This window comes from Mastigoproctus giganteus, chromosome 8 (assembly GCF_048544385.1).
Source record: "Mastigoproctus giganteus isolate SK-2022 chromosome 8, ASM4854438v1, whole genome shotgun sequence".
Taxonomy (NCBI): domain Eukaryota; kingdom Metazoa; phylum Arthropoda; class Arachnida; order Uropygi; family Thelyphonidae; genus Mastigoproctus; species Mastigoproctus giganteus.
The window spans coordinates 222,478,307-222,505,919 of NC_143582.1; the positions used below are offsets into that span (position 1 = coordinate 222,478,307).

A 27,613-nucleotide genomic window follows, 5' to 3' on the forward strand; every position below is an offset into this window, starting at 1 on the left:
TTTGTTTAGGTGAAAGGTAGTCAATAACGAATTTGTGAGACTTTTAATTTTTTATTTTGAGTCTACTTTAATAAGATATTATTGTTATGTATATTGTGATCGTGTAATATTTATGTCCTTGTCTGCATAGATCACGAGTATAATTATTTGAAATTTCTTTTTTTAAATTGCGTTGGCCTAAACAACAAATGTAAAGGATTCAAATTGATGAATTAAAGAATTCTTATTTTCCAAGTATAAGAGGAAGTTAAAATCGCCCATAATAGAACCATCATATATCTGAAAAGTTGTCTATCAAGGTGATTATTATTTACGTTCCTTTATTGTTGCACCTTGATTTCATGGGGCACTGCAGTTGGACATTATTATTATTACTATTATTTAAATTACTTGGTTAGTTATTTTTAACGTATATAAATTTTAATGTAAGCGCTAAAACATACAAGTGTTCTAGAGAATTTGATAAAGCAACACAATAATAAAAATAAAATAACACAAAATAAAGTACATGTAAATTGAAATTAGGACCACGTTCTTGATATGTATTTTACATGGAAAGAGAATGAACTTTAGAATGAACAGCATGTGACGCAGCAGTGAGGCACAGGTCTGGAGACAGGAGCGGATTAAGGTCGGTTGAGGCCCCGGGCGCAGAAGAAAATATTGGGCCCTTAAAAAAAAAGAGAGAGAGACAGGGAAAATAGAAATACATGTTAACCATTTTTTTAAATAAATAAAAAATATTATATACTATTAATGTTTTATTTCCAATAAAATTTGAATATAATATATGTATAATATAATTAATAATAGCATAATAATAATCACAAAGTTTTGAACTAATATGTTCAACTAATTTGTTGGGGTTTTGCATGGGCCCTTCAGAAGTCGGGGCCCAGGGCGTGCGCCCACCGTTAAATCCGCCTCTGTCTGGAGACCTCATTTTAGGAAGTGTGTAGATTTTCTTGAGCGTGTAGAGAAGGGCAACAAGATTGGTGAGGAGAATGAAGGGATCCCCTTACCAATAGAGAGTTAAGTTCTGCAAATTGCAGCGGCTGGAGACTAGGCACCTGCGAGGTGATCTGATTGAGATGTATAAGGCCTTGAATGGTTGAGCACGCTGAATCCTGATGGGATTCTTTCACTTCTCAGATTATGAACCTAAGGGGGCATAAATTCAAATTGAGAAAAGACAGTTGTAGAATAGATGTGTGGAAATTTGCCTTTAGCCAGCAGGTGGTTAATTGCTGGACAAACATTTAGAGGGAATGGTTGTGTGAATGTTTTTTTTTTTTTTTGGCTGATTCTACATAAGCTCGTACACTTGCTTTCTTGCATCACATGCTTCTATTACTATTACTATCTCACATGTATAAAAAAATTTCATAAGTATTAACTGGATCAATTTATTACATATGAATAGATCATTATTATTATCCATGTGATGCAAGGAAGCCTGAGGCATATGCCGCACCACCCAAAAATATTTCCTAGTTACCCTGAGAGAGAGAGAGAGACAGAGAGAGTAAAAATAGAAAGGAATCACCAAGAAAGAGAAGAATGATGATTTACATTTCCAAGGCCCATACTCACTGGATGTGAGCTCCTGCTTGATACTAGCATTGTAAAAAGAAAGAAAAAGAAAATTTTAAGGACTTTGTACTTTTTTACTAAAATACATTTTAGCAATGTATTTTATACATCATTGTGAATAGAATTTTACAAAAATTCTATTTCTGTAAAATTCTGTATACAATTCCAACTTTCTAGTGCGGAGAGAAGTCATTCCCACTCCTTTCTGCCCTCTGAAATGCAGATTTGTATTTGTTCTACATATTCATTTCAACTTAATTTATCTGAAAAGACCTGTTATTTGCATTTCTGTGCTGCTGAGGTTCAGAACTTATATTAAAATTCCCATTTATAGAAGGTTACAATGTGTAAAATAACATATGCAAGAGGTATTTGGGATAATTTCTGGCCTACTATAGAAAGAATGAAGCAGTCTGGAAATGAATTGACCTTTATTCAACACAGAAGGCTACACGTGTGGTGCAATATTTTTATTACATCCCTACTGGCTTGGTTCTCTGGCCACCACTTCTTGCAATGCAATCCTTCATTCTGCGGTACTACACTGACAGTGGTGGAGAATGAAAAGGACCTGGGGGTAATTGTGCAGGCAGATATGAAGTTCTCTGAGCAGTGCAGACGAGCTGCAAGAGTAGCTCATGGTGTCTTGTCAATGATATACAGGAATTTTTCTAGCAGGGATAAGGAGGTGATTATTCCATTGTATAAGGCAATGGTTAGGCCACATCTTGAGTACTGTATACAGGTCTGGAGGCCTCATTTCAAGAAGGATGTAGAGCTGCTGGAACGGGTACAGAGAAGGGCAACAAGATTAGTGAATGGAACAAAGGGTTGCTCTTACGAAGAAAGGCTTAAGTTTTGCAAATTACAGTCTGGAGACTAGGCACCGGCGAGGTGATCTGATAGAGGTGTATAAGGCTTTGAATGGTTTGAGCATGCTCAATGCCAATGGGATTCTTCATCTTGCTCAGAATAATCATCTCAGAGGGCATAAATTCAAATTGAAGGACGAATGTCGGATAGATGTGCGGAAATTTGCCTTTGGCCAGCGGGTGGTTGGTTGGTGGAACCGACTTCCATCACTTGTTGTTGAAGTTGATAGCCTAAACAAATTTAAAGCTCAACTGGACAGGTATTTCGAACGAACGGAGGGGTGAAATGGGAGTGGGGTTTTTTTTTTTTTTTTTTTTTTGGCTGATGCTGAATAAGCTTGCTTTCTTGCATCATCATCAGCCATTCTCAATCCACTGCAGGATGAAGGCCTCTCCAGCAACTTTCCAGTTCCTTCTGTTTTGAGCACTGGCCATCCATTTACTACTCAAAAACTCATGAATTTCATCTATCCATCTCCGCCTTTGTCTTCCAGGTTTTCTTCTAGCTCCTCTTGGGTACCATTCTGTTATTTTCTTAGTCCATCTGTCATCATGTCTTCGAGCTATGTGTCCTGCCCAGGACCATTTTAGTTCTTTAGTTTTGATAAGAATGTCCTTTACTTGAGTTTGCTGCCTAATCCATGTGTTTCTCTTCTTATCTAACAGTCTGATTCCCAATATAATTCGTTCCATTCTTCGCTGTGTAGTTCTTAGCTTCTCTTCCATTCTTTTGGTGAGTGCCCAAGTTTCACTTCCATAAGTCATGGTGGGGAGTATACATTGGTTCATTATTTTACGTTTCAGTTTCAGACTTGCATCATATGCCTCTACTAATGCTAATGCCACACCATGGACTGTTGTTTGATCTCTGGCTCATAGCAATGAATCTAAGTTTCACTCATGTCACCAGCTGTCTGGAAAACTTTGGCAATTGCTCCCTCTTCTGATCTGCATTTAAATCTTTTGGTACTAATTTTTTTGAAAATTTTTTTTGTGCTCAATTCTTTGTGGGCTAATTTGGACTCATTTACTTGCATATCATTATTATTTTCCCCAAAATATCATCTTTTCAAATGTTTCTTTACAATGTAGGAATAATCTGAAGGCAGGAGGACACAGGTTGAATAGGACGAGCGTGACAGCAAATCATAATCTAAATCATTGATTATCTGCATGGTTATGTAAGCCTTGTGACTGAGAGCAGAGGGACCTTCTAGAGAATTTTCTACTGATTATTTGCCTTTATTTTCTCATGAAATTTCAGCATACAGATTTTAATTTAAACCTATTCTTTCTTATTAAGAATGAATAATATTAAATAAAAATTGTATGCTTTAGCTGTAGTTGATGTTGATTACATAGATTTCTATTCTCACTTAGAGCTGAGTATTCAACTTTGTGGCTTGGGCTTATGTTCAACTTGGATACAAATACCATTATCCATGGTTCTGCCTATTGAAAGTAGGATAACCAGAAATGCAAACCACTCTAGATTTAAAAATCTTTGACTCCTCCAAGGCAGCTGTTTCAAAACTTACTGGCATCTCATTGACTGGGTGGTGTTCTCTATTAGCAAACATGTAAACTGTGAATAATGTATGTTGTCTAACTCAGGGGTCCCCAACCTTTTTTTTACTTGCCGATCCCTCTAAAAAATGCATTTTTCCCTTATTGACTCCTCATCTAAAAAATACATTTTAATTTTAATGGATGGATTATAAGAAAAATCCATTAATAAAAATATAATGTAAAATAATACAATTAATTATTTAATAAAAATATAAAATAATTGTAATAAATAGGTAAGTAACAATCAGTTCATGTTTATTTACCAGTTACTGTAATTTAGTGACAAAAAAAAAAAAAACAGTAAAAATTATTATTTGGTTTTTGTTTTTCTCAGTAAAATTATTAATGTGGCTGAACAACTAGATAAGAACTTGGGAAAGTTCTGCTGTAGTTTTTGTAATTTAGGATAGTTATTTTTATTATTATATAATTTGCCTATTGACCCTGTGGCATGTATTGACTCCTCTTTCAAGACAACTGATCTCCAGGAGTCAATATTGACCTCGTTAGAAATCCCAAGTCTAAATGAACAGCCAAACAGTGTATGGAAATGAAACCTCCATTTAAAGACATCACTGTATGTATACCTTTAACCTTTAGAATTGGGCCACATTTGGCCTACACTGTACAGTACTATAGGATTTCTTGGGTAGCTGAAGTAGTTGAAATCAAATCAAAATTTGTACTTTTCCAGCATTTGATTTCAGTCATAGAGAGATCTTCACTTTCTGCTGATGAGTAGAATTTCCACATCACGGATAAAGTGAATTTTGATTTGATTTCAAGTAAAAATAGAAATATTCCTGCAATCTTCTGTAGAATAATATCTGCCCATAATAGATTTACTCTTTTGATGGTAATCAATGAATATTGTCTTTTTTGTCTTGATAAACTGACCCCATTACCTTCTTAGCTGATAGCATCCTTTGAAATTTCTTGTGGTGAGGTCATTTATGATGCCACACCATGGACTATTTATTGTTTGATCTCTGGATCATAGTAATGATTCCAAGTTTCAGCCATCACCACCAATTATTTGAACTGTGAAAATTTTGAGAATTGTTTTTGCACAATTTGCCTGTTCTCTCCTCAGGACTGTATTTAAATCGTTTGCTACCCATTTTGCTGAAATGTGTTCTTTCTCAATTGTTTTGTGGGCTAATGAATAAATTAGTCTTTTTTATGTATTGAAAATAAATTAGATTATTAATGGCCATAAATGACATTAGTATTTTCTGTAGTTGACATATTCATGGGTTATTTGGAGGGGGAGTTGATCTTTCATGATTCTATTTTCTCATTTGAATTTGGCAACCCATTTCTCGGTGGTGCTATGCAATGGACAATTATTATACATTGTCTCCATCGAATTTGCTTCCTTTCCTTTCAATGAAAAAAAAAAAAAGAAAAAAAGTATTTCATTACTGCATGGCTCCCTTTTTTGAAATTATTGTTTGAGTGGACACATGGCTTTTTTTTAAACCTTAAAAAATAATAATATTTAAGATTATACTATGAAAATTGGATTGCACTTGTATAAATGTTTGCAGTTTAATATTATCGTGCTTGTTTTATTTTCAAATGATGAAATGTATCAAGTAAAGGACTCTAATATATGGTAGGCCAGAAACTTTTAAAATACACTTTGCATAATAGAATGGATATATTTTGTATTGTGGTGAGGAAGTGAAGTGAGACATGCTGCTAGTGCCTATACTGTAGCAAAACACTAGAAACTGATTAAAAGTTGCATGAATGGAATTGATGACACATCCAGTTTACATGGAGAATATAATAAAAATTATCAAGCACACATGATATCCATTTCCCATATTTGGAAGGGAACACAGACACTTCATTTTCTGTTCCACATCATATGGCAAATGGTATTTAGAGAATCCATGAAGTGCAGTACATGATAAATGTCAGTTTGTTTATTGATAGATGGATACTGTGTGCATAAGAGGAAGTATTACATTATTTTTTAATTTCCATGACAGTTATGTACTTTGTCCTGCCAGTTGATCAGGTTGTGAATATCTGCTGTAAAGTAATCTGAGTCATTTGAAGTTGAGTAGTAACTGCTGTAAAATCTTCATTTACAGATTTCTTCCTCTAGCAGATGTCCTTTCAGTGTATTAAAGAGGTAATCCAATAGGGCAAGGTCTGTAAAATGTAGGATGTGCAAAATCTTCTGCCCATACCACCTGAACCATTTCAGTGTGTGTGAGCGAGCTCCTCTATAAATAGTAACCAACAAATTAGGGAAGCCACAAGGGGAAATATTCTTGACTTGTTCTCCACTAAGCACTCTAGACCTGACATAAAACATTTTAAAGTGAGAAAATCACAACCTCTTGGTACAGGAATTTTCAAAGAAGTTGCTTTATCTAAAGAAGATCAGCTTTCTTAAGGGGGATTTGTGATGCTATTAAGAGCTCTTTGAAATCTGTTTGGTGGAATCATTGGAATAGTTGGAACGTGTGTAATAAATGGGAAATGTTTAAGAACATATTCACTTTCACACCTATTTATACCAATGAAAAGGTATAGTTCAAGGCAGTAGTTTTTAACCAGGGTGAAGCGGCACACTAGGGTGCCGCAACAACATTCTTGGGGTGCCGTGTAATTTGGGTTTAAGTTACTTAAAGTTATTATTTTTTAAAATTTGTATGTTTATTTCATTATAAAAAGGTGTATGGTATCTATTGTACCGTATCTTTTTAATTTTGTGGTGATCTTTATTTAGTACCTCTATATAAAGAATAAAATTATTATATAGGTATATATTAAAAGGTCGAAAACCACTGTTAGGTATTTCTTTTGGCCTAGGGGTGCCATGAAAAAATTATTGGGACACTAAGGGTGCTGTGAACCGAGAAAGTTTGGGAACCTCTGGTTCAAGGCAATGTCCTAAATGGCTGACCAATAAACTTTTGAATATAGTGGCAGAAAAGAAAGTAAAAAGGAATGCTGACCAATATAACAAGTATTAATGCCACTAGTGTAGTTCTTAATTTGGAAGAAATTTACTGGAATTGCATTCCGTTACATTCTGGCTTAAATGCAGATCTGTATTAAAAGTTTTATAAATTCAAATTTCTGAAAATTAGCAGGTATGGTAATGTGGCGCCTCCGTAGCCAGGTAGACAGGAGCAGCAGTGCGTAGCACACGCTTCTTGATTAGACCGGGGTTCGAGCCCATGCCCACCAAATACAGAGGATGCGGAAAGGTCAGAGAATGACCACCGCATATCCCCGGAGCAATATGGCCTTAGTTGCTAATGCTCCTAAAAACCAGATAACAACATAACAAACATATGGTAATGTCATTTATTACCCCTCCCCATCTTTTGTATCATCAGAAAAATTTGATATCTAACTTGTTATATCTTCGTCAGTGTCTGAAAATATTAGGAGCATACAGTAGTAGGGAATTAGAAACTGATTAACAGTTGTGTGAATGGAGATAGTTGATGAAGCTTCCTGTTCTACATGGAGAATATAGTAGAAATTATAAACATAACAAAGTTTGGCATATTCATCTTTGAAGTACTGTTGCTCTTGCATTTTATTAAATATTCCCATTTTTACTCTCAGTAAAATTGGCTATGAGATATCACTTATGTGAAAAACAATTATTTTTTTAAGGAAACCAAATGAAAATTAGAAGTCAGCATACTACCCATAATGGAGTTTCACACCTGAAACTCCATTATGGGTATTATGCTCGAACATGAAAGCTGATGTTTGATATTCTCCCACCCCACACACTTTTCTGGCTTCATTATGTGCATTGTGTAACCTTTCAACCTATACACTACTGGCTGAAAATACACTTTAAGGATGCAACCTTTACTACAAAAATGTTGTGTGCATGAGTTGGGTACTGAAGTAGGATGGCCTCACAACAAGATGATTTTTCCATCAGTTCTTTAGTCTTTGTTTATTCTATAACAAGTTTCATGCTAATACTGTTTAGAAAATTTCAGTATGATCCATAACCAAGAAATTTTTAATTTTATTATTGCTTTAGCTACCTTACACATGTTGCATTACTGAAATGATTATTATAACAGTTTTAGAATAAGTGCCATGCATACGATTTGTAATTATCATATGTATGGTTTATTAAAATTTATTTATTAAATGTTAATAAACCATGATGATTTATTAAAATTTACTTATCAGTTGTATAAATAAAATAATTGAGAATAATTGTTTTATAGAAATTCTTTCACGGGTCTTATTTCTGCAGATGGAAACTACTAGTATCTTAAGGGCTTTTGTAATAGCCGCTAATCAGTACATAAACAGTCCATCTGAACATAACGTACTACATTTGCAGAGGAATCTAGATGTAAGTTTCATTATTATGATTTATAGATTTCTCTATTTTCTTAATTTATTTTATTTTAAATTATTCATATGCTACGGAGTTTAGTTTAATTTTGTAATTTAAGGATTTTTTTAGACAAACCGGAAATACCAATTTCCAAAAGAAAATGTATTACGCACTTGATGATAGGTATTCATATGAGTATTTTCCATCATCAAGTAATCCTGAGACATATACCTAGCATTATTATTGTTATGACTTTTTCTACCTGTGGGATTTTTTTCCACCCCATGACAGATACTGGTACCTGGTGCATAGGACAGTTGGTTGTGTCTGGTTACTATTGTTATTATTATTACTGTTGTCAAGGAACTCTCTGACTACCCTATAGATATTCAGGATCATGGCTTTCTGGAGTTGCATGTAAGTGTTCTCTAGGAGGACAATTGATGCTAGGTTCTTATGAAGGCTCATTTGCACCCAATGGTTGACACAGTGATTGGATGGCCATTACTTGTTCCATATGCCACATTTCTTTGACTTTGGTCACCATATCATTCTGCTGTTATGCCACAGTCCCAGTATAGTTTGTGAGTAGGGTCTCTAGTACAGTCTGGGGTTCATACTTGTAATACAGTACACTTTCTTTGATCAACTGGTATCTGATATATTTTGTGAGTACCTATAAATGTATTCCATCTAAGTGATCACCCTGCATCCTGTGATGATGTGCTGGATTGTTTCTGTGGCCAGGTTGCATCGTCAGTGTGAGTTATCTGTGACTCTGGGGTCCTTAGCAATGTATTTCCTGTAGTTCCTGGTGTTCATTACCTGGTCTTGGATGTCAGGCATAAATCCTCCAGTCTTGAGGAAGAGTCTCCTGCTCATGAGCCATGCATTGGAAGCCATCTTATTCACATAAAAAAAAAAAGTAAAGTGCAGCCATTATCAACCCACTGCAGGATGGAAGCCTCCTCAACAATTCATGCTGAGGGAAATGGACCATAATCTGCCACGCTGTTCCAGTGCGGGTTGGCAGATCAACCGTATTCAGCAGTCAGGGGCTTGAACCCCGGTCTACTCAAAGAGCGTGTGCTACTTATTCACGTAATCTGATTAAGGTCATTGTAGTGTCTGCCTTGGAGTGCATTCTTTGATCATCTTTTTCTTTGTTTCTTCTGTCTGTGAGCAGAGTCACCTTGTTGAGGTTGAGCAGTGTATGCCATTTGCCTGTCTTCCTTATGGCTTGATAGATTGGCACTGTGTTTTCGGCACCTCCATAGCCAGGTGGGCAAGAGCAGCAGTGCGTAGCACATGCTTCTTGATTAGACACGGGATTTGAGCCTGTGACCACCAAATACGGAGGATGCGAAAGGTCGGGGAATGACCACTGCATATCCCCGGAGCAATATGGCCTTAGTTGCTAATGCTCCTAAAAACCAAATAACAAACAAAAAACTTGTGTTTTCTTGGAAGAAATCCCTCAGGTCTTAATCACCTTCTTCTGTTGTTCAGTGAGGTCTGTCAAACTCCTCCTTCCTTCTTTCCAGGTTATGGTTGGTCTCTTTATGTCAGACTTCGGGTGGTGTTGATATCTCTTGGTCATTATCTTGGTTTATCTCATAATCTTCGTGAGCTTGGTATTGGTCCAATCTATGATCTCAAAAGGGAGTATTTTTTAGTATTGAGCATATATAGGTGTTTATAGCTGTGACCATGTTCCTACCATTCATCTTTCATTTTAGCAGACTTCTCAGTCTCTGATGGTATTTCTCAGTGAGACAGGCCTTGATCTCTTTGTGTTCTAGTTGTTGAGCTTGCATCATTCCCAGATATTTGTATATCTTTCCTTCTGTCATGGCTTTGATCTCTTCACCCGTCTTCAGCTGGTAGTTTCGGCCAACTGAGTTTTCTTGATACATTCCATGGGTCTTGCATTTCTCTTGATCAAATTTCATCCTGATATCAATGCTAAGCTCTTTGGTGGTCCAGAGTAGCTGTTGGAGTTGATTCTCAGTTGCCACATAGTTTGATGCCATCTGTGTATATCAGGTGTGAGAAGGTGTACAGGTTCTACCTACCTTTTTTTAGGATATATCTGTACTTGCTGTTGTTGAGCAGGGTGGACAGTGGGTTTAGTGCTGGTGGGCTCAGGGCATCTCTCTGGTAGATTTCTCTTCTGTGGGGATCAGTCTGGTCGTGATCTTGACCTTGATAGTGGTCCTCCATTTCACTATCGTTGTTTCTAGGAAGTGTGCTTGGGCATGGTGTTCTGGCCCTCCAACATAGGCGGACTGGGTCAACAATTCTTACTGGGGAAAACTTGCAGCAGCCTCATACTAGTGTTTATGGTCAAAATCACACTGGCCTCCGGCACACCAGGGTTTCCCCAGTAAGTCTTATGGCCAGTCAGTGCCGGATTAAGGCATGGGCTAGTAGAGCCCTTACCCAAGGTGGCAATCTTTAAGGGCACCAAAAAACAGAAGAACAATGAGGCAAGAAATATATATATTCTTAGTAAGAGGGTGCTGAAAAATCTTTCTTCCCCAGGCACGGAAATACCTTGGTCCAGCTCTGTGGCCAGTTCGCCTCTACTCTCTAATCAGTTTGATATCTTCTTGGTTATATAGCATAGCATTCCATGGCCAACCATTTGTCAAGTTCTTCGATTTATCATTCATTAATACCTGTACAAGATCATGTGATATAATAACTAATGTAACTGACCCATCATCAACACAACAGCTTTGCTGTATGGTTTCTGGAAAGAATGGAGACCTATGACATGTGGACAGGAAACGTCTTGTGAACCAGTGAGGTTCATTTCCAGTTAAATAGCAGTTTGAACTCATAATTGTCAAGGTTTTTTAGCAAATATCATAATTGGGCATTTTTCTACAAGAAGGTTTGAGCTAGTGGTCTAGTGATGTATTGTGGCAGCCAAGTGTCACTTTGGTCTTTTCTATCATCGTGTGATTCTTGCTCTTCAGGTGAGAGAGAGAGAGAGAGAGAGTTTAAAAAAAAAAAACAGTTATTTTTATGAGAATTAGTAATACATTTAATGTTAACCATATCATTTCTTGTTCAACATTTGGCCACCTCTGTCTGCAGATCTGTCTTTCTGACTTTTGGTTTTATTGATATCTTAAGGGCACATTAAATACGACCAAGATACATAGTGTATCTTGGTCATATTTAATCTCTAGCTCAGTTGGAGGAAAGAAATATATGCCATGTGATGCTTTTCTTAAAATCATCTAATGTTCCTCGTTATGTGCTTTGGTAATAGTTGACCATGCAATGCTGCACATTCAGCATATAATGGACACAGATGATTACCATAGTGACATCTCAATCTTTGTGCCTACTCTATTAGTTGCATACAGTGCAAATTTCCTCCTGGTGGCAGTTTCGGAACTTTTTTCTTATATCAATAAATCATAAAGATGTTCCAATAATTGTATGGGAAAACATTGGAAGTAATATTAATTTTGGGGGATTAACTTGGGGATGATACAAGGACTAATAGATTAACAGTAGCCACTGGCAGAGGTGAAAGTGATTCTTGCACTGCTACTGGAATAGCAGTGCAATTTCAGAGATTGCTGGGAGTCATTGCGGTACAAGTAAACACATGAGTTGTGTTAGGGTAGCTAAGAATAGGAACAGGTGCATGTATACTTGCGTGCACACCAATACTAGGAGTTTGGTAAATAAATTTGATGAATTTGAGGTATTCCTCAAAACTTCAAAGGCATATATTGTTGGGATATCAGAGACGTGGTGTCACACAGATATAAGGAATGTAGAACTGGAATTTGGGGAGTACAAGGTGTACAGAAAGGATACACAGGATAGGAAGGGAGGAGAGGTTATGCTATTAGTTAAGAAACACAAAATCCAAGGAAGTGAAGCCAGTCGACATCACTGGACAGTGCAGTGTCGAGCCAGTTTGGTGTGACGTAAACATTGGGAGATCAAAATTGAGAGTAGGAGTGTGCTATAAGCTTAATGACTCTGATGAGTATAATAAGAAACTACAGGGAAATAGAGTTGGCCAGTAAACCAGAGAGTCTTATAATGGGGGATTTTAATTTCTCAGATATTGACTGGAATTTGTAGGTTGGTCACTCACACACTAACAAGGCTTTTGTGGATTTATTGGATGATTTTTTCTACATCAGCATGTTTGGGAGGCAACTAGAGGGAGTAATACTCTTCATCTGATTATTAGTAGTGATTCTTCATGCATTAAGAATCTGCAGATAAAGGAACCGCTAGGTGGCAGTGATCACAGTGTGCTGAAGTAGGATTTATTCAAAGAGATAACTACCATCAGGGGTAAAGGGAAGGGTTTTTGCTTTCGTAAAGGTGACTACGATGGTCCGAGACAGTATTTAAATTCTATACAGTGGGACCATCTGATGATGTTACCAACAGCAAATCAAAATGGGAAGCATTCAAAGAACTTATCTTGGAAGCTACTAGATTACATACCAACTAAGAAATATTGTTCAAGGTTTAGGCCTAAATAGATGTCAGATGAACTAATGAGACATATGGCAGAGATGAAAAATGCATGGGATACATATAAATTAATGGGTGACATGGAAGCCTATGATAGATATAAGCTGGTCTGTAACCAAGTCACAAAGGAGATTAGGCAGGCAAAGGCAGATTATGAGAAATCCTTGGCAAAGGATGCAAAGAAAAACAGAAAAGAGTTCTTTACCTATGTAAACTCTAGTAGGAAAGGGATGAATCAGATTGGTCCACTGGATATTGATGGTTCAACAGTTGAGGATCCTGCTCAGGTGGCTAACAAACTAAATGAGTATTTTGCATCTACATTCACACATTCAGCAAGGGGAATGCCAGAGGTGAAGTAAACTCTGGTAGTGAGTTAGATGATTTTGTAATAACTGAGAGGAAAGTGGAGGAGAAATTGTTGAGGGTAAGCATAAAAAAGGCACCTGGGGTAGATGGGATCTATCCAGTTATATTAAAGGAGGCAGCAAAGGAAGTAAGCAAACCCTTAGCCTTAATTATGAGAGCTTGTTTGGACTCAGGGGAGGTACCCATAGACTGGAGATGTGCAAATGAGACCCCAATTCACAAAGGAGCATCAAAGGCTGACACAAGTAATTATAGACCTGTGAGTTTAACTTCCTTTACTGGAAAATTAATGGAGGCACTGGTTAAAGAAGCACTGCAGGATCATCTAGACAAGACTTCAGTTATAGCTCGGACACAGCATGGTTTTGTTAAGGGAAAGTCTTGCCTGACCAATTTAATTGGATACTATGATGCAGGGAATAACTTTGATATTATATATTTGGATCTTAGAAAGGCTTTTGATATTGTTGCACATGGAAGACTGCTGCACAAATTGGAGCAGTGTGGCATTGGAGGCAAATTGCTGCTATGGATAAAGGGATGGTTGAGGGGCCGAAGACAGAGAGTGGTAATCAATGAAGACTGCTCATTGTGGACTAATGTTATTAGTGTAGTCCCTCACGGTTGGGTCCATTGTTCTTTTCTGTTTTTATAAATGATATTGATGATGGTATATCAAGCTTAATGTCCAAGTTTGCAAATGATTCAAAGGTTGGCAGGGTTGTTAAGGACACTACCGATGCTATGCTGCTGCTGCAACAGGATCTGGAAAAGTTGAGTAGATGGGCTGAGAGGTGGCAAATGAAGTTTAACATTGACAAATGTAAAGTACTACATATGGGAATCAGTAACCCCAGAGCAACGTATCAACTCTGTGGTACTACGCTGACAGTAGTAGAGAATGAAAAGGACCTGGGGGTAATTGTGCAGGCATATATGAAGTTTTCTGAGCAGTGCAGACAGGTTGCAAGAGTAGCTCATGTTGTCTTGACAATGATATACAGGAATTTTTCAAGTAGGGATAAGGAGGTGATTATTCCCTTGTATAAGGCAATGGTCAGGCCACACCTTAAGTACTGTATACAGGTCTGGAGGCCTCATTTCAAGAAGGAGCTACTGGAATGAGTGCAGAGAAGGGCGACAAGATTAGTGAATGGAACAAAGGGTTGCTCTTACGATGAAAGGCTTAAGTTTTGCAAATTACAGTGTCTGGAGACTAGGCACCGGTGAGGTGATCTGATAGAGGTGTATAAAGTCTTGAATGGTTTAATCATGCTCAATGCCAATGGGATTCTTCCTCTTGCTCAGAATAATCACCTGAGAGGGCATAAATTCAAATTGAGGAAAGACAGATGTAGGATAGATGTTTGGAAATTTGCCTTTAGCCAGCGGGTAGTTGGTTGGTGGAACAGACTTCCATCCCTTGTTGTGGATGTTGATAGCCTAAATAAATTTAAGGCTCAGCTGGACAGGTATTTTGAATGAACGGAGGGGTGAAATGGGAGTGGTGGTTTTTTTTTTTTTTTTTTTGGCTGATGCTGCATAAGCTTGCTTAAATTAATATAAAAGCATTGTTATCTGCTAACCTGATAAATTTTCATAGTAAAGAAACATTTTTAAAAATTAAATTAATTTTTAATTTTTTAATATGTAAAATTTATAAAATATATAAAATTTGTACATAAAAATAAAGGCAAAAGACTTTAGTTGATCGTGTAAATATTTTCCTTTGCCTACATACGTTATTAAAATAATAGTGTCAGTTGAACATTTTTATGTGTTATTTTCAGGGTTTGATATGCTGAGTAGTAAAATCTTTTGCCATTCTTTTATGGTTTTCAAGGTATTAATTTTTGAGTGAATTAATAGAAGATTTAACATTTAGCAATAGATTTTTCTTGTTCCTGTCATTTTATAACTAACATTTTGTGTATAATTGGTTAGAATAAATAATTATTATCATAATTTATTCAAGGTGTCTGTGTTATATAAAATATTTTTTCTTTCTAACTGTTTTTTTCATTCTATTTGTTAATATAATTGATGGATGTAAAACTTTGCACAGATACTTATTGGCCTAACAGCTGCTACTTCAGATTTTGAGTTCTTTGATCCATGCCAGCTTGCTGTAACAGAATGCATCAATTCCATAGTCAGCATCCTTTTGGAAAGTGATTCAAAGCCCCATTTAATTCAGAAAAGTCTATCCCTTATTCAGAACCTTGGTAAGTGTTGCCATTTAATATTAGCATAATAGTTCAGATAAATACAAGGGGAAGTTGAAAAGTTACTTGCCTCTCATAGAAGGAATGGTGGAAAGTTGCGAAAAACACATTTTTCAACATAGTCTTCCTTAAGTCTACACACTTTCTGGCACAATCCACTAGCTTTTCTAATAACTTTCTCCATCTGTCACTGTGGAAGTTGATAGCTTAAATAAATTCAAAGAAGTCGTCGAGAAACTTTTGGAGCAAATGGATTGAAATGGGAAGGTTTTTTTTTTTTTTTCTGATGCTGTATAAGCTTGCTTTCTTGCATCATATGCCTCTGCTAATGCTAAACAAAATTCAGCAGATTTTGAATCAAACCAGTTGTTAACTGCATCCATCACAGCTTTGTCATTGTTGAATTTCTGCTATTTCAAGACCTTTGAGATTTGGGAATAGAAAATAGTTGGATGGAGCCAAATTTAGTGAATAGAATGGATGCTATAATAGGTGCCTCCGTAGCCAGGTGGGCAGGAGCAGCAGTGCGTAGCACACGCTTCTTGGTTAGACTGGGGTTTGAGCCTGTGACCACCAAATACGGAAAATGTGTGGGAAGGTCAGGGAATGACCACCGCATGTCCCCGGAGCAATATGGCCTTAGTTGCTAATGCTTCTAAAAACCAAATAACAAAACAAACAGATGCTATAATAGCTCAAACACACAGTCACTCAGTGTTGCCTGAGTCAAAAATGCTGTGTGTGCACTGACGCATTGTCTTAATGCAATATGACCTTTGGCCAATTTCCCACCCCCCTCTTGAGCTTATTAGTTTCCTGTGGAAATGTCTGTCAGTTAAAAAATACTCGGCATTGATAGTGGCACCTTGTTTCAGGAAATCCACCTTGGCCACTTCTGCATCTCAGAAGGCGGATGCCATGACTTTCCCAACTGGCTTTGCACTTGAAACGTTTTAGTAACCCTTTTGAAGAAACTGTTTTAGGAGTGAAAAAATTCACCACAATGTCCAACTCCCTCTTGGGAGATGTTGAATATTGTCTCGACGTTATTCAGTGTTATTCTGTAGTCTTGCACTTTCGGGTCATGAATGGCATCCATATTTGCATGTTTCGGCACAGTAACATGCCTTCCACTGTGGGGTGCATCTTCAACACTATCTCATCCACACTTATATTCTGCAACCCACTTTTTTTACCATGGTACATGAAGGACAAGATTCCCCTAATGTTTTCTGCTTGGCTTCATGAATTTCTTTCACTGATATTCCTGTTAAATGAAGGTACTCAGTGACTGCACATGCTTGATTCTCTCAACAATTGAACAATTGACATCTTTATTCACCTTCTGCACTTCAATGCCCTCTGTAAAGGAGAAGAATATAGTTACAAACCTGAAATTTTCTATCAACACACAAGAAGAGGCACAGTATAGATTGACAATATTGTCCTAAAAACTTTGAGCTAAAAACTTTCCAACCTCCCCCATCCGTGTATGTAGTGCATGCATGTGTATATTTCCGTTTTATGCCCACCAGTTGCTTACAGTTATATTTATAGATTGGGGAGATAAGATACTATAATGAAACTCTTTGCTTTCAAAAACTTCTGTGAAAATTTGACTCTTAGTTATAGGTTTTGTTCAATTATAATGTCCTGTAAGGCATTGTAATTGAACAAAACCTATCTAAATTTAATGACCTTGTGATTACATTCTTGGAAATTGTTTGTACCCCCCCTTTTCCTTTCTCATAGGAAACAACTTCAGGAACAGTAATTGTTTTCCCACAATTTTATAACCTTACATTTGAAGAATTTAATATGTAATAAGAATGTAATTTAAGTTGACAATCTAGTTTAAGTTTTTGCATCAGAGTTTTTTTATTTTTAATAACTCCAGGAGTAGAGCAGTGGTGCTTAACAAATAATGATGCATTTGGAATGTTTATTACAAGCAATATTTATTAATTAGAAACTTTTAATAATTATTTGCTTTTAACTTTTACAATCCTTCTTTAAAAATTGATCAGGAAAAACAGTCATATGTGTTAATAATGTAAGGTACATTATTGATTTATTCATTTATATATTTATCCATAGTGAGAAATGGAAACCTGAGAGAGTCCTTGTGTAACACATTTCATCTTTACTCAGCTTTGTCAACTTTTGCTCAGAATTATGGAGTGTTAGAAAAAGACCCTGTGATAATGCAAGTAGGTATTCCTCTTTTTTTTTTTTTCTTACTGATCCATATTTTTAAACAATTGAGAAAATTTCAATAAAGTAATAATTAATACTAATTAATACAGCTGAAATTTATTTGTAAGACATCATAAATTTTTTAAAATGTTAATTTGAAACAGAAACAACACAATATCAAAAAGTAATTTAAACTTTTTCTTCTGTTTTATTAAAATTTGAAATTAAAGAAAATAACAGAAAAATCCTCTCACAAATTCAGGTTAGCTTTACTCCACATCAATCCATTAAATGAAATCCCGCCCAGATTTTTAAAAGAGCAAAACTTCTTATGACATTTTGATGAAAATTCAAAAGATATTTTGTATATCAGCAGACCTGCTCAATTCTAATGCATATACAAACACATTTTTTTAGTCTTTAGTTTTGGATGAGCTAAATATTTGTTCATGATGCATACAATTTTTGTTCATCTCATATGAGTTCTGTATCTTGTTGGTCAATAGCAAAGCTTCTTGTAGTAATCCAAGAATTACAATTGTTGAAATAGTTGATAGGTAGATCTTTCATTGTTGAATCATCTGGGATTTTACCCAGGTGATTCAACTGATGTTGCCGGAATTGTAATAGCAGTCTTCCTCCTTGAGTATTTTGCTGCCATCAATATTTCATTGAAAGAAGATTGTTGGATACATTTGGCAGTATAGTGTGTGTGTGTCTGTGTGTCGTTATATATTATTATTTATCAATTGGGATTAATTATATAATATACAATGGTAAGATGTTGCAATATATTTCTGAAGATTTTTTATACATATTTTTTAACATTGTATTCAGTTGAGAGGCAGTAGTATTTTTACAGGAAATTGATTCTTACAATAAAGCCTATATAACACAATGTATAGGCACAGTGTGCATGAAACATCAGTTGTATTTAAGGTAATCCTCAGCAGAAATAACTGAACGTGGGGTACTTAAATATCATTCATAAATGGGTTGCTAGGAACAAGGAAAAAATTTGCATTGGACTTGAATGTCTTTGGAGGCTGTAATTTCCAGGATATACATAATACAAAGGGTACTAGGAAAGTTTTGCAATATGACGCAACAATGAATCACAGGAAGCTGCTTGTTGCTGCATGTTGAGACACGTTCATACGTGCATAGTAGCCGCCGCGCCAAGTCGATGGGCTCAGTTATTCATTAGTAGTGAGAGTGTAAAGTGCTAGCGATGGCATCGTGGTCACGAAATGAGATAAGGACAGTTTTGCGGTATAATTTTGTGCGTGGTTTAACCATAGACCAGTGCTTAGAAGAAATGACTCTTGCACTAGATGATGATTGTCCACATCGTACAACGATATTCAGGTGGTATAGAGAATTCCAAAGGGGAAATTTCACTCTGGAGGATTCTGAGAGGCCGGAAAGGCCACGAACGTCAGTTATGGAGGAAAACGTTACTGCTGCGAGGAAAATGCTCGACGAAAACAGGCGAGTGACCTACCAACAGATAGAGGATACTTTGGGCCTAAATGCACCAGCAATTCGTTCGATTCTGCAAGATCATTTGCACGTGAAGAAACTTTGTTCTCTCTGGGTGCCGCATCAACTGACTGAAGAGCAGATGACACGACGTGTGACTTGGTGCCGGGAGATGTTAAAAAAGTTTGATAAGGGACAATCTCGGTATGTGAACAACATCGTGACAGGTGACGAGACTTGGCTGTACTATTACGATCTGCCGACCAAGGCTCAAAACAAAGTTTGGGTCTTTGATGATGACGACACACCCGTAATTGTCAGAAAATCCCGATCTGTAAAGAAGAAAATGATAGCTGTATTTTTCAAATCGAGTGGAATTGTGGAACGTGTCGTTTTGGACACGCAGAAGACAGTCACAGCTAAGTGGTATACTGAACAATGCCTGCCTAAAGTCATTGGATCTATGAAGAACCTGCGGCCAAAGTCAAGAATGGACACCTGGTACCTCCATCACGAAAATGCTCCAGCTCACCGCGCCAAAGCCTGCACCAAATATTTGACCACGACAGGACTGAAACTTCTCGAGCACCCTCCCTACAGTCCAGACATTGCTCCCTGCGACTTTGCACTGTTCCCGCATGTGAAAATGAAGCTAAAAGGGAGGCGGTTTTCCAGTGATGAGGACCTTCTACGGGCTTGGGACAACGAGTGTGCTTTACTCCCTAGTGAAACTTGGCAGAACTGGTTTAAAGATTGGTTTCGGAGGATGGAGAGGTGTATTGAATGTAGAGGAAATTACTTTGAAAAAATTAAATAAACAAATGTATTGCAAAACTTTCCTAGTACCCTTTGTAGTGGTTGTTTCAAGGAGTCAAAATATAGGGATGGGAATGAAGATCATGGCCTTGTTTTCTCCTATTCAAAACTAATCAACCAGACAGCCATATAGAACTGATGATGCCTTATAACAGAAAAAGAGATTAAATAAATTGATTAAACTGAAAATACATTACTCTTGCTTTCTGTTAACTGTTTAGTAGGCATCCAAATGTATGGTGCCTTTACTTCACCAATCAGTTTTCTGTGAATAAGGCAAAGTATATTTCAAAATGGGAAACTAAAAATTGATTCTTAATTCTAACATTATAATAAGATCAAATAACATCATTAGTAGCAACAGTATTGTTATCCAAAAACAAAAATACTTCCCAACTGTACAGCATTGGATGATTTTTGACATAAATGATGCTGTAAATAATTTTTTATGACTAAACTTTTCCAATTAAAAAATAACTAATTGTGGAGATCAAAAGTGAATATCACACTGGAGGAATCATACTGATTTAATTCTAATAAATATTTAGATTTATAAGTTTTACTGTTTTTGGTGTAGGAGATATACCATCCACACCAGTTAGAGGGTTAACTGAAAAGTTTGGGGGAGGAGTAAAGCATCTGCTTTGGTACCAAACATTGCTGAATATTTTGGTAATGAGAATTAATCCCTGCTTATTTATAACTTAAGAAGTACTTTTTGATTTTACAATTTCTTTTCTAAATGCTACAGTATAAATTAAAAGAAACTGTGATCACACTTTCTCTTTTATTGAAATATAAACTTTTCTGAAATTAAAATTAAAAGATGAGTGTATAATTACGTTAATATTTGTCTCCCTGATGTTGAGCTCAAAATTGAAATATCAGAATAATTTCATTGTTCTTAGTGTTTCCAGCTGTTAGAAGTTGCAACTTATGGTGTTAAGATACCTCATGCTGAAAGTCATGTGGAAAATTTAATTCTTGCTCTTCTTAGACAGATGTAAGTTGTTAAGAAAAACTTTTTTTCTTCAGATTACTATGTTGGTTTTTGTGTAATATTTGGTTGAAAGAACATCATTTTTCATATTCTAAACTCCTATAATATATATTTTGTATAGCACTTTCAGTAATTTAAATAATTGGTATTATGTTTATTTCCGAATCAAAAATATGTACATAATGGAGTCAAACGCTTCATGGTATTTCCTTACCACTTCTTCAGTAGCAGCTGTTTTTGCAGTATCACTGCCACAAAAGATCACTTCTGTTACAAGAACTTGTGACTGAACCGAACTTTTGTTCTGGAAAGTTCTTGTGACCAAAGCAATCTTTTGTGATGTTGATATTGAAAAGACAGCTGTTACTGAAGAAGTGGTAAGAAACTACCACAAAACGTTTGACTTCATTATGTACATATTTCCAATTTGGAAATAAACTTAATAATACCAACTTATGTTTTGATTGCTTTATTATCTTCAAATAACAAGTTTACCTACACATCCTGCCACTCAAGGAATCCTTAAGATGAAGTTTATTTTGCAATTTAACAGCATATGAAAAATTAGGGACTATTTTACATTCATATAATACAAAATGGACACTACCCGAGTCAGTATTTTTGTATCTATAAGAATACTAGATAGTCAGTGTTTTCTGGATTATCATTGTGGTATTCATTTTTTTCATGAGTAGTTTCACCTCCCTGGCAAAATTGCTAATGTGGTGTCACCTCTTTTATTAGGGTCCATAGTCTAACGAAGGATCCTTATATTGTCACTCGGTTGTCTGTCTGTCACAGCATTGTATCTACGACCTAGATACAGTATTATATAGGACCTAGCAGGGTGCACATAGGGACCTAGCTGTTGACAGCTAGGTCCCCTATGTGCACCCTGCTATGTCACATTAATCTCCAGTGCTGCGGTCTCCTGCCCCAATTAAACGGCATGCTGTCCCAATTAAGTGAAGTAAACCCTGGCTATTTTCTCGATTGGTTTCTGTTTTTTAAGGTTTGCCCCAAATAAACGGCTGCCCCGATTAACCGGTGGCCCAAATAACCAGAATCCACTGTATATATATATTTTTTATATTTTTTTAAACATTTTTAAATATTTAAAATATTAAAAACGACAGCATTTTTTAAATATTTAATTTGTTTTAAAAATTACACAGAATAAGTAATATAATTCATTAAGAAAGAAGAAATATTGATTTACCACAAGCAGAATTAAAAAAAAGAACTTTTTCCGGAAATAAAAAATAAAGTTGAGTACTATCAGGTTCCACACAACTGTGTTTAAAAGAAACTGTGGTGCAACTGCTGATGGGTTAACCTCTTCATAATTACATGCATAGATCTACATGTTTTCAGGTTCATTTCAAGTACATTACAAATAACATGTTTTTTCATATATAAATTGTCTTGAAATTTATGCAGTACATGCTGCCATTTCTTATCTATTTCTGACTGTTAGCAGTCAGAAACAGATAAGAACTGTTGCCATCTATTAAAATTGTGTCTAAATACAGTTTTAATAGATGGAAACATGAAAATTAGCTTTGAAAATCTAATCCAGTTTTGTTTTCAAAAGATAAAATTGAAGACATTATCTGGAATTCTGATCCATAAATTGATTAAATTGAATTCAGTGGTACATAAATAGATGTAGAGGGTATTATTGGTTCTAAAGAAGATAAAAAAGTATCCACTTTCTATGGCATTTAAGCAGCATGGTGCATAGGTAAATTGTGTTGTTTGAAGATAATAAGGCTCTCAAACCTATGTTGGTATCATTATGTTTATTTCCGAATTGGATATATGCACATAGTGAAGTCAAATGTTTTGTGTTGAATCAACAAGGTCTTGTGACCAAAGTGGCCTATTATGAGGGTGACATTGCAAAGACAGTTGTCACTGAACAAGTGGTAAGAAAATACCATGAAACATTTGACTCCATTATGTATATATTTCTAATTCAGAAATAAACATAATTATGCCAGAGTGCTTTATTATTTACAAATTAAATTTTTTCTGTATTTGTTTAATTCTGTTTCTGATTTTTTACTATAATTTTGCTGTAATCAAATCAAATTTGTACAAATATGTACAAATATTTGAATATTAAATATTTTGACCGACATTTGTGCATCTTTTCACTACTGTTTATTATTGATTAGGAAATATCCTATGGCACCGACCGCAACTCACAAATACATATGTTACCTTATGGGAATGTGGTGCTCGCTTAGCACGGATTCACTTAGCGCTCTGTTTTTCCGGAACGGATTGTCAGCATTTAAGCGGGGGTCACCTGTAGTTTTAAAGCTATTTGATTAAGAGATCATGACTTGATCTCTTAATCTGACAAGAAGTGACATCCTCTTAGCATGCATTTTAGTGACAAAAAAAAAAAAAAAAGTCTCAAAGTGTGAAAGCTTTAAAAAAATCATTGTACATGTTCAGGCATAGCTCCTTTTCATACATAGCTATGAGCAAACTGAGTTTTCTGCTTGTTACATCAATTTCATTATTGTGGAAGCACTTCACCATGAATGCTTCCACAATAATATTTTGCCTTGGTATTGCACTACTCTAAATAAAAAGCATGGCACTACTGGAAAAATATATTGCTTTTTATTTAAAGTGTATGTCACTACCAGACCCAGGTTTTGATCCTTTTTGGGATCTCATTGGTGGCCAATTAGGCATTGTGTAGGGCTGAACAACCCAATGACGAGATATTGCACCATCTTGCATCTCAAGATGCAAGATGGTGATATTGTAGATATATCCTGGCTGTTTGTTGTTCAGGTCTTCACATTAGATATCTGTCCACTGATGAAATCCCCAAAAAAGGATTGTAGCCTATGCTTTATATAAAAAGCAATATACGTCTCCATTGGAACAGTGCTTTTTTATTTAGCGTAGTGCAATACTATGGCAGCTCATGGCAAAGTGCCACCACAATATTAGGTTGATGCACTAAGTAACAAACCCACTTTGCTCATAGCTATATACAGAAAGAGGCTGTGCCTGACATGTGCAATGACTATTAGAAATACTTAATAAAGGTAAAAAGTTGCATGAGAGGAGAGTGTATCTATGATCAGTTTATATAGAGTTTTATGTATTCAGTACACTGATTGAGGTGTATAATGCCGTGAATGGGTTCAGCAAGCTGAATGCTGATGGGATTCTTCATCCTGCTCAGACTAAGAACCTGAGGGGGCACAGTTTCAAATTGAAGAAAGATAGTTGTAGAATAGATGTGCGGAAATTTGCCTTTAGCCAGTGGGTAGTTGATTGGTAAAACAGGCTTCCATCTTTTGTTGTGGAAGCTAATAGCCTAAATAAATTTAAGGCTGAGCTGGACAGGCATTTGGAATGAATGGAGGGATGAAATGGGAGGGTTTTTTTTTTTTTTTTTTGGCTGTTGCTGCATAAGCTTGCTTTCTTGCATCATATGCCTCTGCTAATACTATATATAAATCATATTAAGTGGGTATTGTCACAAGCTTAGGCCCTGATGCAACCAGGCCTAAGCTTGTGACTCTCAGCACTAGGATGACATATCAGTGACTATATCTGTAGTATTTCTCTGAAATGTTCTTTAAGTTTAATAAATGCTTAATTATGATCTTAAAATTCATCCCCCTTTTTATTTTATAAAAATTTTTATTTAACCAAAAAATATAACTATGGATTAATTGGCTTTTTTGTTAACTTCCTACTTCTTGGTCCGTCCTAGGCATGCTAATTAAGCAGGAGTCCACTGTATGTATGTGTATGTATAATATATGAAATTTGTAAATAATAGCAATATCAAAAAAAAAAAATATATATATATATATATATATATATTTAAATCACTACTGTTATCATATAAAAAGAAAACTAATTAACAGTTTTATTGTTTTGTTAATTATGTTTTTATATGGTAATAGTAGTTGCAGCAATAACTTTGTATTTTAGAAGAGTGATTAATTCTCTTTCATATGTATCTAAATTTTGTCATTCAGAGAGAAGAGTACTGAACTTCTCCTTCCAAGTTTGAACATTTTGTCCAATGTATGTAGACAGAATCCATCTGTTCAGTCTTATATTAGGAGTTTAGTAAGTGGAGTATTCTATTTTGATGCATATTTTTAAAATTTATTATTAATTTTTTACATTCTATAGTAATTATTATAAATAATATCTGGAAATTTATGATACTGTTTTTTTTTTTAATGTTAACTTTATTTAAATTTGGTGTCATATGATTTGGAAACTTAAATTTTAATAGATATATAAAAATACTCTAGTTATTTAAATATCTTGCACTTTAAATACCTCTCATTACCCTCTATCATTTTTTGATAGAAATAGCTATATTTGGCCATTTCCGCAAAGCCTGTGGCTTCTTGCACTATATGGCTAATATTAATAGAGAGAGAATCCATATTGAAACCTGGAATTAAGATGGTCACAGTACACTTAGTGTTGCAATCTACCTGTCATGGCATGCAGGCCAGGGGTTAACATACTAAGAAACAATGAGGGAAAATTTCATACAAAGTAAAGGGTATTTACAAATAAAAAATCTAAAGTTAATAACAAACAGTAAGAGAGACATTTTTGACAGCTCTGCATACCCCCAGTTTGTAATTTACATGACAGTTAATTCTGTTTTGGGAAGCATCATCACTATACGAGAGTCAAATGTTTGCAAGTCTGACAAAAAAAAAAAAAAGACACATATGCTTGATCCAAGCATATTTGTGTCATTTTTGCTTGATCCAAGCATTGTCGCATGGGTAACACTTCCTTTCTATAGCTTTTTCACATGCAAATTTGTGAAGTTCAGCATCAAGTTTGTAGACCTAAGACAGCATCTGAAAAGGGAGGAAACGATTCATCGGGTAAAGTCTTGTATTCTGTGGGGCCAGCCTTGGAGCAGTCTGCAAGACTGGGAGAGGAACTCTTCAGCAGCATGAGTCCCATATGGATGGTTTAGAAATAAGTCCCCGCAGCCATTTTCACTGTGATGACCAGCAGGAATCAATTAGCAAGGAGAGACGGAGAACCCCCATTGCATTTGCTAATGCTGGCGTTCTGTTTTGCAGTGGCAGAATGGACTTCCAATTGGTCCACTCCAGTAGCCAATATTCAGAGGCAATGAGAGGAATTTTTATGGGATTTTTCACATGATTGTATTAATCGGTCTCAGGCAAGAAATTGCATGGTTTTTTCTCCAAAAACTGGAGTGTTTTAGCTTACCCTAAAAAGTCTGATAGACTTTTTAGGGTACACTTCTGATATTTTCTGGTGAATATTGATAGATATTTCTAGCTCAAATGCAAAAATATGATAATAACACACTGTCCTTTACAAAGAAAAATGATGCACACTTCACAGCCTGTCCCCAATTGGCAAGCTGTACAGTGTGCATAATGCTACCATCTTATGGGAGTCACCTCAAAAAAACAATACACATTATACAAGTAATTCCATTCATATTTACTAAAAAATTGGAGACCACATGACTTCAATGTACCACGTAATTTTAAAATAAAAACACGAATTTGCAATTACACATTACATGATATAATTTGCATACATAGCTAATTTAAAAAAAAAAATACAGTTGATTCTGGTTATTTTTGACATATTGGGTCTAGTGCATTTTGGCCCGATTAAGCAGCTGCTCCAATTATGCGAAGTTTCGTGTAAATAGTTAAAAATACAATGGACCCCCGCTTTAAGATTGATTTTCTGTACAATCAAATCACATTACGATGGACTCACCACAGTAAAGTACTGTTCACTATATGATGCAGTAAAGTGCCGGTCCCCTAAATTGAAGATTGTTCTCATAATTATGACTAAAGGTTTTCTTACTTTTTTTGCTGCTTCTTTCAATATAATCTGATAGATTCCAGGTGCCTTATTTACTTTTAGCTTCAATAAGGAGGGGAAGTGAATTCATATATTTAATTGTGAGTTCTGTATTATGCCTAATGTTTGAGGCAAAATTTGAATGCAAGATTTAATTTGTATATGATACATATTGTGCAAATGATTTAGTAAAATATGTCATTTTATTGTTTTGGTAATATGTTTTTTAAATCAAAATAGAAAACAAATGCAAAACAAATTCAAAAGTTGTGTTTACAATTAAATAATTCAATTTGATACTTTTAAATGTGAAATAGATGGTTGTGCTTCTGCATAGACTGTCCTTTATTAAGATAAGGCATACCCAATTTTTTTTTAGTTTTTGCATGTAATTGTTCCACAAAACTATTAGATTAAGAAATCCTCTGGAGTTTAAAACTCAAGCAAATTAGTGCAAAATCTTCTGACATATTGATAACTATAAAGCATTATTGTATATGATTTGTGAAAGCTTTAGTATGCACACACTAAAGAGCAAACTAAGCTTATGATTTTCTAACTTATTTGAAGTGCATTTGTAATATTTGTAATACATTTCTAGCATACTTAATTTGCTCCCTGCTATATATGCAATTGAGACTTTGCCAGTCCATGAACATTAATATTTTATAGTTCTTTTATGTCTGAAACTTTTGCCCTAAGTTTACTTGAGTTTTAAACTTTTGACTCCATTTAGTCTCTCTCT

The 27,613-nt window shown here is 35.5% G+C and overlaps 1 protein-coding gene across 1 annotated transcript in view; it reads left to right on the top strand.

Moving 5' to 3' along the window:
* Positions 1-231: 231 nt before the first annotated feature.
* The window catches only part of LOC150082356 (protein CIP2A-like), a 105,000-nt gene continuing 77,618 nt past the window's right edge, over positions 232-27,613 (top strand). The window contains exons 1-6 of the mRNA XM_090380494.1: positions 232-299; positions 8,293-8,394; positions 15,335-15,494; positions 17,592-17,704; positions 20,897-20,991; positions 25,011-25,104. Coding sequence (XP_090236620.1) covers positions 8,293-8,394; positions 15,335-15,494; positions 17,592-17,704; positions 20,897-20,991; positions 25,011-25,104 — 564 coding nt within the window. The 5' untranslated portion in view covers positions 232-299. The remainder of the gene's footprint in view (positions 300-8,292; positions 8,395-15,334; positions 15,495-17,591; positions 17,705-20,896; positions 20,992-25,010; positions 25,105-27,613) is intronic.